The 12,772-nt window shown below is 32.4% G+C and overlaps 2 protein-coding genes across 2 annotated transcripts; one reads left to right on the forward strand and one right to left on the reverse strand.

Moving 5' to 3' along the window:
- The first annotated feature begins 6,597 nt into the window (after positions 1 to 6,597).
- LOC140959463 (rho GDP-dissociation inhibitor 1-like) lies at positions 6,598 to 8,653 on the forward strand. Its single transcript, XM_073417292.1, has 5 exons — positions 6,598 to 6,973; positions 7,192 to 7,258; positions 7,425 to 7,643; positions 7,756 to 7,880; positions 8,445 to 8,653. Exons 1-5 carry the CDS (start codon positions 6,812 to 6,814, stop codon positions 8,523 to 8,525), a joined length of 654 nt encoding a protein of 217 aa, XP_073273393.1. The 5' UTR covers positions 6,598 to 6,811; the 3' UTR covers positions 8,526 to 8,653.
- A 420-nt stretch (positions 8,654 to 9,073) lies between these two features.
- On the reverse strand, positions 9,074 to 11,616 carry LOC140967545 (pirin-like protein). Its single transcript, XM_073428139.1, has 7 exons — positions 11,343 to 11,616; positions 11,080 to 11,129; positions 10,728 to 10,766; positions 10,605 to 10,633; positions 10,455 to 10,517; positions 10,237 to 10,340; positions 9,074 to 9,794 (listed from the first exon to the last, which is right to left on the reverse strand). Exons 1-7 carry the CDS (start codon positions 11,456 to 11,458, stop codon positions 9,311 to 9,313), a joined length of 885 nt encoding a protein of 294 aa, XP_073284240.1. The 5' UTR covers positions 11,459 to 11,616; the 3' UTR covers positions 9,074 to 9,310.
- Between the last annotated feature and the right edge of the window lie 1,156 nt (positions 11,617 to 12,772).

Here is a 12,772-nt window from a genome sequence, read left to right on the forward strand (position 1 = left end):
TTTGACATATCAGTTCGCCTGATTCATTTTGTGCGAACAGTTGGATCTTCAGTTTGGGATTTAGATTCCTCAAACTGATCTTAGCTTCTGCACACTTAAGGTAAATAACTAGTAACACAAAATGACAAGTTTTATTAACATCAAAATTAAGATTGCGAACTTGAAAAGTTCCAACAAATATCAATCCATCTGAATGAATTAACATAGTGAGAGACAACATAACATTAAATTTGATAGGATCAAATAAAATAAGAGTCTTTTTTGTATTTATTTTGAAATTTTTTTCTCTTCTCGAAATGAGTTTTCTTCATTTTGTGGTTATGGAACTTGTGATTTGTAGTGGTACTATCACAAGTTAAAAATCATTGTATCTTGAGATACGATTGTCATATCCATTGAGCATCATATGCGAGACAAATTCGTCTTAAGGATAAAGAGTTCTCTCTTGCCTCGACTTGGAATTTGCTAACATAGATTCTTGAGTCTAGTTATCTTCAGGTTGCAGATCCCGTGAATGTGTTATTAAAGAATCCACACAAACAATCTTAAGACTAATTTTTGTTATCGTTTTTTTTTTGTTTGCGATTTGAATATAAGTTAACTATGAACATGAACGACTTCAAACTATGTAGTCTCACGAAAATACGACGACTTTTGAGTATCTGAAATTAAAATATCAAGTTTGGAAATTTTTTCCTTTCTTCTTTATGTTATAATCCTTAAATGTGATGTTCTTTCAAATTTTTTGATTGAAGAACTAAAAATATGTTAATTTTTCTCTGCAATATGCAAATATTGAAAATCACAAATCACAAGAATTATGTTTAACTGAAAAGTCCTTTACTTGTTTTTCTTTAAATTTTAAATAAATATTCGAATTTTTTTTTGGTACCTTAATCGTCTCAGTCTTCTTTCCCCGGTCCGACATTGAATATTCGCCTGTAAAAGCTAAAACTCACGAAAACATTTTAAATTGCATAAAATAAACATATAAACCTTTAAAATCATTTAAATAAAATAAATTAGCAAATTTAAAAATTTTCATACATGCGGTCTACGTAGATAAATTTTCGCATGTTGCAACTCCTCCCCCTCAACAAAATTTCATCCTCGAAATTTTTCTATTCTTGATTATTGAAAAGCTTAAACTCCCTTATTCACTTCATACTTAATCTGATTGGCTTAAATTTTGCACTCTATCACGCTTTAGATGTGTACTATGAAAAGGTATCTTTCAATTTTATACATTTATACAAAGTTTCTCGATCTCCAAAAAAATCAAAGATTTAACTAACTCTACTTCCTCTATCAATTATAAATTCTAAGTTACCCTAAGTCGTTATATCCTCCCAAAGGTTAAATAATTGGTCAACTTTACCTTAAGTCGTCATGATCGTATGTTTTAACTCACCCAAAATATATTTCTATTGCTAAACCCAGTTTCGATATATTGTCATCATATAGTATTTATGATTATCTGAAATAAAACAATTTAATAGTTGGTACTTAACTCAAACTCTATTTCTATATATGCTAAACATATCGTTCTTAACATTATCATAAACACTCTTAAATCCACAGCACTAAAAGTACTTAAATGATTCAAGCCTATCGAGTTTGTTTCCGCAGTACTACTATTAGTTAACTGATCGATATTGACATACAAGATTTCAAAAACAGTTCCTTAAAGAACTTATTCATATCCAAAAAGATTTCAAAAACCGAAGTGTTTATTCAACCCCTCTTCTAAACACATCACCTATATGAAACGATCATAACAAATAACTAGAGTACATTTCATTAGTCCTAAGCTCATGATTGAGATAGGGTCAAACAAGTCCATATGCAACAATTATAAGCTTCGGGTTGATGAGTTACACCATTTATTCTTAAAAGATGACATAACTTGCTTCCCAAACTGACAAGCTGAACAAATATTGTTCTTAGAAAATTCAATTTTGGGCAAACCAGTGACCAAATATCATTCTGTCTTAGATTTGCAATAGTTTTGGAATTTAAATTATTTAACCTCTGGTGTCACGACCAGTTCTTCGATATGTTAAAAGCAATGAAACACACTGGTTCACTAGGTTGAGTAGTCCAACTGATTTTGTATGTATTGCCACATCTGTCATTTGTCATTATAATGCATCTAGAAATATCTTTGACAGTACAAAAATATTTATTGAACTAAACTGAATAGCCATGATCACACAGTTGTCTTATGCTAAGCAAATTGTATTTAAGATTTTCAACAAGTAGTATATGTTCAATAATAAAGTATCCATGAATAAGCTTCATCGATCATGTGCTTTGAACATCCACTGTCCAAGTACCAAACTGACTTCTTGATTAGTTTAGTTCTTGTGCCCTAGAATCACAAATGAAGAATAACTCTTGGTACACATTTCTACTTGGGTCCACATGGGATTAGTCTTTTTGGAACTCATACTTGGATCAGTCTAAATGACCAACCACGTGTTGTGTTCCAAAAAATTTGTGCATATGCATGTGTGTGATGTCTTCTGTGTACATTAGATAAAAAAAAAAAAAAAGTTGTTTGGCCACCACAACTTCATTGATTTGCATGTATCTTTTCTGAACATGCTCGTTGTTAATGTATCGGTTAGGCATGCCTTTCATCGAGTTATGCCTAGCTAAACTGGGTGGGTTAGACTTCCAGTTTGGATTAGCATTGTAAATCTCAAGCGCGTAATCAACACCAAACTTTTTGTCTTTACTCAAATCTTCAACAGGCTTTGCAACTTGATGGATGAGTTCATTGTGATCATATACCGAACTAGATCTCACAAACTGAATGTACTCTCCTTTGCACATGTTTAGCTTCGGTTGATTAGACTCAGAAATGCTTTAATTGTTGTTAAAACAAATACCAGTTTTGTCTCCAAAAAATTTTGGAAACTCTTGCATTTCAGTCAAGGAAACTGGAGACTTATTCCAGGATGAAACTAGTTCAGTTAGCTTCATATTCTCATATTTTAACTTTTGATTTTCACCTATACCATGTCATTCTCAATTTTAATCTTGGCAGTCTCTGCTTTTAGATTCAACATTTCACTGAATGTTTCCAGTCAGGTTCTATTTTGTTGTCTACCAGATCAGTTTGCTTAGCTTTAACTTCCGCGAATGAGAGAGAAAATATTTGGTACCAGTGACAAGATCATCTCTTGTTAAATCAGTTGACCTAGAATCAAATACATGTTCACTGGTAGATTCCAGCTCAACATCATTGGCCATCAAGAACTTCACTTCCTCATCATCACTCGAATTGCTTGAGCTTTCTGAGTCAGATGATTCATTCTCAAAATCAGCCCACTTTGACTTGCTTTCCTCGGCCTCCAACACCATATGTTTTTTTCTTGAATGAATTCTTCTCATATATGGATCTACTTCTGTCAAAGGACTTCTTGCCCTTCTCAACTAATCCATTGTCATTCTTCTTTTGGTTGGGTACAGTCAGCTATAAAGTGTCAAGTTTTATCACAGTTGAAACAAACATTAGAATCATCAAGTGATTCCCTCTTCTGATAATATAGAGCCTTGAAAATTGTGTTGATTCTTCCTTAGAAACTTGACAAACTTCTTCACAAATAGTGACGTGGCATCACTGCTCAACTGCTCAGATGACTTTTCACTCAAATCCGATGGTTCCAATTTCACTGCAGTTAATGCCTTGGTCAATTGAGTGGTAGATTGATCATCTCTTTAGTTTGAAACTCAAATTCATAAGCTTTTATATATGCAAACGGATCATGTAGTTCTAGTTTTTTAAATATTTTGATTCACTCATTGTCATTGTCTTCACATCCCAATCCTTGGGCAATCCACGCACTACTTTCAAAATAACTTCTCGGTTATTGTACATTTTTTCAAGTGCACTCAGTTCAGTGATAATGCTGCTTACTCGTTCATCAAATTCAACATTGATTTTCCTTGCTTCATCTTGATGTTGTCAACTTATGTGTAGCAACATAAAGTTTATTTTATTTTGTTTGTTCATTATCCTCTCACAACTGAATCAGTTTTTCTCAAATTGTCTTTGTTGTCTTGCACATCTTGATCTTGCAGAAAATATTCTTGTCATGAGATTTATACAGTATGTCTTTAGCCACATTATCGAGTTTGACATTCTTCTTATCATCGTTTGTCCATTCGTCTATGGGCTTTTCAATTTTCTGAGATGCCCCATCAGTTGTAGCAACAACAGTGTTTGTTTTCATAATTGTCATTGGTCAATTAGTAAAGATGTACCACATATCTTCGTCTTGTGCAACTAAATGATCATTCATCCTTAGCTTCCAGTTATCAAATTCTTCTCTGGAGAACATTGATATCTTGTTGAATGAAGCCATTTTATAAAATGTTCAGAGACGAGAATAATTCTCACTCTAATACCACTCGACAGGATCGGTTGGAGTGTTTAGAGGGGGATTAAATAAACACTTCCTAAAATTTCTTTCTTCAAAAATAATTTAGTCTAGTTAGAAACTGAACTTGGTATTCTCGATTTTCAATGTTAATTGGGTAACAAAATATGTGCAGAAAGAAGCCAAATTGACATATTAGAACAGTTCAAATAATGGTTTGCCTATGTAAATTGAATGGTAAAACTGAAAGTAAAATGTATGCAATTTTGTTTCTGAATATTCGGAGAGCTCAAGCTCCTATGTCACACTTATTCCTTTTTGGGAAGGCTCATAGTAAAAGGCTTGATCTTTACAAGTAATTTGCAAAAACCCATTTCAGTTTGGAGTTAATACTGCCAAATTGAAACTCATAATCTATTCAACTGAATGAAGAAACAATATGCAAATTGTTCTTGAATACAATTAATTACGAAGAATTTTCCTAGCATTTAATGATCCTTAATGATCATATACAACTTTGTAAAGTGTTCTTGAGTTTATTGTCAGTTTTACTTGTAATCTTAAAAGCTTGAATCAGATGTTTGTCTATGTAATCTCTTGCTCTGTAGGTTAGTAACATCTGCTCAATTGATTTGCATCTCTATTTATAGACTTCAAACTGCAACGGTCACAAACTTCAAAAAAGATTCGTTCCAAATAAGGATATCTATTGTTGAATCTTTTGTCCAGGTCATCATTCTCTGACATCCGTACAAAATGTATTGTGATTGGATTTGGTTGTGTCAACAAAGTATGGGAAAACTTATCCAATAATTAGTTTAGCCCTATGGGGTAAACTGATGTCTTAGAGATTAAATGATGATCTTTAAACTGATAACTTGATAAAAAGTATTTTGATATAATTCATTTTAAGTCTGAGTCAGTTTTACTTGACCAGTCCAATTTAGGTAAACCAGTTTAGCTTGTGGATATAGTTAGTTCTATTCAGTTCGGATGACTAAGTTTAGTCTTGTTCAGTTTAGCTTATATCAGTTTTACCTTAAATAATTTGTTAACACCAAAACATAAATATTCCAACAAAGAATATTATCAATTCAAACTGCAAATATCATCTATCTTCTACAATACCAAATCAGAAATGAAGTGCAAAAATATAACACATAAAATCTAGCTGCGCTGCAACCGGTCAGATATGAGCAAATCAATGTGGATACATTGAGCTCAATTCGTTTCAATTTAAGCATTATTGAACAGTACCCGACCAACTCCTAATTGATAGATTTTTCCTAAAATATCCAAAGCCATTCAATTTTTCAAAAGCTACAAAGGTAAAGCTGAAAAAGCTAAGGGACATTAAATGACAAGTCGCTGTTGAAAGTGATCAAGGAATTCTATCGGGAGATAGTACATATGATCGTTGAAAAGAAAAATCTGACAGTTGGATCTTTTCAACCATAAATATGCAAACTCAAGAGAACTGAAACATATAAAAAGCTTTCATTTTTCAAGTCTGCAATATTTTAAGATCTTTGAGCACATTAATCGATCATACTTTAAGCAACTCAACTTGGCACACACATATCAGAATCTATCAGATCTTCAATGATCATATTGTGTTACCCTACCAATTCAAATCGTTCAAGCCGACCGTTGTATTATATTGTTGTTTTCTTGTGAATCGATGGTTCTTAAACTTCCATAATTTGTAAAGTACACTAAGAGAGTAGGCCTTTCATAAGACGGTCTCACGGATCTTTATAAAAGAGAGTAGGTCTTTCATAAGACGGTCTCACGGATGTTTATTCGTGAGACGGATCACTCATGTCCATATTTACAATAAAAATTAATATATTTAACATAAAAAGTAATATTTTTTCGTGGATTACCCATATAGAATATCTATTTCACAAAATTGACTCGTAAGACCGTCTCACATGAGTTTTGTGTATAAAAGATGGGATTTTAAAAACTGTCTTGCAATTAATTTGGTGAAGCATATGTCAAATTTAGTTCCCGAGTATAAAAATGAAAAAAAAAAAAATCAATGGTACTAAATAAAAGTGGGTGAGAACTATAAATAAAAAAATTAATATAATTTGAGAAACAACAATAAATTTTTTGAGATAACGATTAATAATAATAATAATAATAATAATAATAATAACAATAATAATAATAATAATCACGGTGAAGCTAAATAGTAGCTATGGTCAAGCAAAATCTTTTTTTGGCTAATTATTTTCCACCAAACAACATACCCTTGTGAACCTCTCCTTTCTCACTTATCCTATGCATTACTTAACAACACATGAATATCCCACTTTACAGAGACCATATTAAGCTCCCACCCTTAGTTTTCTTCCTTGCTCCCTTCATTATCTTGAATTTATTTTGTCATTTTTCCCAAAATTCGTCAACGCAAAATGTCGTCGGATGCAATGTCGGGGATTGTGGAGGCGATATTGGCATCCGACAACTTAATTAACATCCCCGCTTTGGCGAACAAAGAAGAACAAAAGAACATGAATAAGAGCGTCAAAGAAGGCAAGATTATGGCAAAAAACGAACCATCACACAAGGAAAAGGTCTTTTATATATACCCTCTAATCAAGTCACATTATTTATACATACTATCAAAACTTAAGAGATTTTAGGGAGCAAATTTGGGTTTTCATGATTGTGTATGTCATCATATGGAACATGTTACATCATATAAACAAGATGTCTTGTTGATAGACCAAAAGGCAGCATAACTATTATACCATCTAAATTCCTGATTTCTTTTAATTATTATTTTGAAAAGGGCTGTGAAAATACTATAAAAAGGAAGGGAATCATCCTTGAAAGGTTGGACACATCTAGGAAGGAAGGTATTAGTTCCATCTCTATTCTGGTAAATTTTGAAATTCTTTTCTATATATATGTATATTCATGAAAACATAATTTCGTTTGCTTTTGAAATTTTAATAAGAACCCTTCAAGAATTGGAGATCTTTAATTGGTCAAACTAATCCAATGACTTGATTTTTTGGGCAGATATTAGAGAGGCAAATGTCCAAATAATGACACTGTCAATTGTTTGTCCTGGTAGACCAGAAATAGAATTGTCACACCCATTTATTTCCAGCCCCAAGGATTGTCTTTTTACCCTAAAGGAAGGAACAAAGTACAGATTGAAGTTCTCATTTAGAGTCTCTGACAAAGTGGTGTCTGGTCTCAAATATGAGAACACTTTGTGGAAAGCTGGTGTTAGAGGTAAAATCATCCATTGCTCTATTTTCTTTCTCCCTTAAATTAATTCTATGTAAATTTCATATAATTAACAGCTATTACGATTATATACGATATAGTAAAATTATTGTTACAGTTGACAGATCTACGGTGTTACTGGGTAATTTTAAACCCCACGAAAAACCTTATGGATATCAACTCGAGGAAGAAACTTTACCCTGTGGAATTTTGGTGAGAGGTGTTTATACTGCTAGAGCCAAGGTAAATTCAACTGCATCAAGCATAAGATGTAATCTTTACACATCTATTAAAAAATAAACATTAAAATCCACAACTTGAAGGACTTATTTGTTACATTGCAAATAAGAAAATAGTTTTAGACCCAAATAATAAGGATAAAAAAATTTTCCAATAGAGACATAACTGATTACTTGAAATATAAAGCAATGATTTTCTAAAGAAAGGGTTCTTTTATAACAATTTTTTTATAGTTGCTATCTTAAAAAAAATATTAAACTGGTAGATAAGAAATTATATCAATTGATTTCAGCAAATTAAATTAACAAGACAAGTGATGCAACTTACATGTTAAATTGCCCTTCATGTCTATTTATCTGTTGTTGGAATTTTGAGGTAAAAAAAATATCACCAGGCCAGTTTCCAGATAAGAGTATATTTGGTTTTTCTGATGTCAAGTTTGTAAAATACCAAAGTACCTTTAACCTTAAAAGTCTTTAATATTAATATAAGTTCTCAATCATTCAAATATTAATTCACTACAGTTTAAAATATGTTTAAAAAACAATTGTACAAACATCTTTTCAGGTTACCGATGATGGTGGGAAATGTTATATGGATATTCAGTACCATTTTGACATTAAAAAGACTTGGCCTTCAAGCCCATGAAAGACTGTCCTAGTAAGATATGGCTTCAAGTAATAGATTTTGTATAATGTTTGTCTTGTATAGAAATAGGACTCAAGACCATGCGTGATACACAAAGTTTGAGATCCTTATAAGATTTATATATATTTTTTTAATCAAACTCATACAAAAGCACATTGTCTCGGCGACAACATAAAAACAAAATAAACTTTATATGAAAAAATTTAAAACATGACAAAGTCTAAGATCCCAATTTATCACGACAAAAACTTGTGTGAGACGGATCTTTTATTTGGGTCATCCATGAAAAAGTATTACTTTTTATTGTGAATATCGATAGGGTTGACCCGTCTTACAGATAAAGATTCGTGAGACCGTCTCACAAGAAACCTACTCATTTATCACCTATTTAATCTTTGCCACATTCTTTTGTTTTCCAATTGAGTGGTGAAAGCAAATTAAGCGATTAAACTCTAGGTGGAAGCACGCTCAAAGTGTGATTACTACCAACTCATAAAATAAAAGTCTTCCCAGTCCTCCCCACCCAAAAAATTGATGGGGCAATGTGCTTTATATCTAATTAAAGAAGACAAATATTTTATTAATAATAAGATCAACTTCCAAATTATGAACCAATACAAGGAAAACAAAGCAAGCAGTTTCAAGAAAAAAGATCACATAAATGCAACAAACCCAATATGTCTTCTTAGAACCAAACCAATGGTTGTGGAATATATCCATCTATCTTCTAGACTGTGTTTGGTAAGGATTGAAACTGGTAGTAATCGCCAAACACAAATATCTTTTCAGTTAGATCTCCAGTAACTTGCCATTTCGAAGCCATTCCTTCTGTAGAAATAGTCTTCCATAGTCTTGTCGATTTCGGCTTGTGAATTCATCACAAAAGGACCATGTTGAGCTACCGGCTCGTTGAGCGGCTGCCCACCTACCAAAACAAACCTCAATGGCATCGAAGATTTGTTCCATACGCTAAGACCTTCACCAGGACCCAAGACGAGGATATGGTGTGCGGATGTAGGATGAGAACCCGGGGTGCAAAAGATTCCTTCACCTTTGAGTATGTAGACGAAGGCATTCCATGACTTGGGGATAACTTGATGGTATTGAGCATTTGGTTCGACGGTGAAGTCGAGAAACATTGTTGGGGTTCGTGTATATACTGGAGACTGAACCCCCATTGATTCCCCGGCAATAATTTTTACAACAACTCCATCTTTCTCCACCCTTGGGATTTCCTTATCGAGTAATTCTTGATACCGTGGTTCAATCCTGAAGAATAAGGAGGAGGATTGTCGTAAGATTATATAATGAGTTCTTGTTTAGTTCTTTAGGACATTTCCTATCTATTTATAATAGCATTCCTTCTACAGAAATATGTGCCAATGCATCAAGGTACACTTTATGCAGATAGCCTTCTTGCTTAACTCTGCGCACACTAGCCGAATTTTCTAAATATGTCCTAGATATCGATTATCTTCCAGAATGATTCAACGAACATTTAATGAGTCGCGCTATGCAGATCAGTGTTTGTGTGGTTCTTGTAATTCTACCGCCCTGACCAACTGATGCAACCAAATCCAACATCATACTCAAGAAGTGTACTACTGCAAATTCGAAACCATCAACTCAATGCATTGTTCAACTATCAAACTTCGAAGTTTGCTTACATTTAGTTGTCTCCATGTACATCCAAAGAAAGACGAGAACTCACATTTTATCCTTGGAAGCGAGATTGATCCACAGCTGCAGACCAGTGTTAGGTCCATCCCCTGCAGGCATTTCCGAATGAACGATGCCTCTCCCTGCTGTCATCCACTGCATGATTTCATTCAAGAAGATTTTAAAATACACAATAAATAGGGGAAACAATTAGAACTAGATTGATACATTTTTCTTAGATAGCAAACATAAGAATTCGTTATCCATTACCTGAATATCTCCCTCATGAATTGTACCCTTGTGCCCAGCAAAATCTTGATGAGTGACACCTCCCTGTACGCAGAAGATAAATTTGAGTTCGATATTCGCATTTAGAACAAATAGACTATTGACATATGGTTTCTAGACAAGCCGAGTTACCTGCAACACGTATGTAACGGTCTCGAAACCTGTAATGCAAAACGCAGTACAGCTTGAGATTTATCATTCATCCACAATTTCGGAAGGGTAAAAAAACTGAGACATATTGAAGTTTCAAATTACCACGGTGTGGATGATCGGGAAATCCGGCAGGGGGAGAAACTGTGGAATCAAATTTACAGAAATTAGGGGAAAAAATAGATTCTTGATAAGGAAATGAAATAAAAGTCCAAAGCTATCCAAGAATTCGGATTTGAATTGGGACTAATCTCGGTTTAAATAATTTTCATATCAATACATGACATGAGTACATTTCACAAGATCCGAATCGAAAAAAGATGTGCAAATTCGAGTTGAAATCCATGAATCCAAACGCCGATGAAATTAATCAAGATTGTTAAATGGTGCAATGAACTGATTGAATAAACTTAGTCAACGCAAAGAAAACAACAGCTAGCATATCATAAAATATTACTTGAAAATTCATCCAGCATGATGAATGGATCCAGATACTTCAATTCTTGCCTGAAAATTATACCAACCAAACCAATATCTTTAAGCCATTGATAATCCAACATCCCATCAGATAAAATATCAGAACATTTTGAAAATAACATCAAACACAATCCAACAGGGACTTTCCACTTAGAAAACTCAGTCTCAGTAAATAACAGAAATTCACGGGAAAATACATGCAAAATTTACACACAGATCAAGAAAAAGATGGAACACAGATACCTTCCAATGCTTCTCGTAGAAACGGCGCCGGCACCCTCACTCTGCGGCTTGGCCAACAATTTCTTGGAAACCAATCTCGGCTGCTCAAATCCCAAGTTTTCTTCCGACGACGACATGATATTTGTCAAGAACCAGAAAATGCTTTTCTTTCTGGGAATCGTGAGCTACTCAAGATTCAACTGCACAAGTTTATATACAAGAAATCACACAAAAATCTCTCCTTGATTTAATGTGTTGTGGTTTTGACCATAAATGGAAGCGTGATCTCTATATATAGAAAGTTTGTATAGCGTGTCGGGCATTGATTTTTAGTTGAATCGAACGTGTTCTATTGTAATCTAGGTGTGTACGCACACTTTTATATTATTTCTTATGTTTTTTTTTTCCAAAAACAAAAAGACAAATGAGAACTAATTAATTGAGTGTTTTGTTTTTTAACTTCTATCAACTATTTAATTAAGAAAATTACATTCTCATGTATATTTCAAATATATATGAAGATGTCATTTTCTTTATTAAATATTGAAATACACATGAAGATATTATTTTATTAATTAAATAGTTGACCGAAGTTATTTTACAAATTTTCTTCTAATTAATCCATATTTGTATTTCAGCCCACTTTGTTTATGGAACATCCATTTTTTTGTTTTTTTTTTTGTGATTGTGAATATTATTTTTTTTATAAGTTTAATTAATAAAATAGAAGTTTATACAATATTATAAATTATTTTTCTAATAATGATATATCTTGAAAAAACAAATATCATTTATTTGACCACTTTTAATCAAGAAGAAAACTCCTTCAATCTTTCTAGAACAGTCAAATGATGATATCATCATGATGTTAGGATGTTGTATTTTTTCAATCTTTCTTTGTTATTTTTGTTGATTTTTTTATTTATATGCTTTTGTTTGAAAATTTTGTCCCATATGTCTGAGCGTGACTTTTTTGTATCTAATATTAGCACACCAGAGTACCTACATATTGTTTGTATTATTATTAGGCAAAAATTTGTGTGAGACGGTCTCACACAAATTTTTTGTTAGACGGATCTCTTATTTGGGTCATCCATGAAAAAGTATTACTTTTCATACTAAGAGTATTCTCTTATTTAGGTCATTCATGAAAAAGTATTACTTTTTATGCTAAGATTATTACTTTTATTGTGAATATCAGTAGGGTTGATTCGTCTCACAGTTAAAGATTCGTGAGACTGTTCGCAAGAGACCTATTCTATTATTATTATTATTATTATTATTATTATTATTATTATTATTATTTTCAAATATTTTTTTAGTTTTGGTATTTTAAATTTTTTAATTTTAATGAATTTTATTTTATTTTAGTTTTTGGTTTTTAATATTATTTTTTGTTATTTTGTAATCACACTCCTGTAATAACGAGTTTAGATAAGATAATTTTTGGT

The sequence above is a fragment of the Primulina huaijiensis genome, chromosome 2, assembly GCF_012295235.1.
Source record: "Primulina huaijiensis isolate GDHJ02 chromosome 2, ASM1229523v2, whole genome shotgun sequence".
NCBI classification, from domain to species: domain Eukaryota; kingdom Viridiplantae; phylum Streptophyta; class Magnoliopsida; order Lamiales; family Gesneriaceae; genus Primulina; species Primulina huaijiensis.

Excerpts from the sequence above, each read along its gene's own strand:
- LOC140959463 (XM_073417292.1), top strand. The coding sequence starts at position 6,812 with ATGTCGTCGGATGCAATGTCGGGGATTGTGGAGGCGATATTGGCATCC. Across the intron at positions 6,974-7,191 it reads AACCATCACACAAGGAAAAG|GGCTGTGAAAATACTATAAA; the intron begins GTCTTTTATATA and ends TATTTTGAAAAG. Across the intron at positions 7,259-7,424 it reads GGACACATCTAGGAAGGAAG|ATATTAGAGAGGCAAATGTC; the intron begins GTATTAGTTCCA and ends TTTTTTGGGCAG.
- LOC140967545 (XM_073428139.1), bottom strand. The coding sequence starts at position 11,458 with ATGTCGTCGTCGGAAGAAAACTTGGGATTTGAGCAGCCGAGATTGGTT. Across the intron at positions 10,634-10,727 it reads TCCCGATCATCCACACCGTG|GTTTCGAGACCGTTACATAC; the intron begins GTAATTTGAAAC and ends TTTGCATTACAG. Across the intron at positions 10,341-10,454 it reads TTCATGAGGGAGATATTCAG|TGGATGACAGCAGGGAGAGG; the intron begins GTAATGGATAAC and ends GAAATCATGCAG.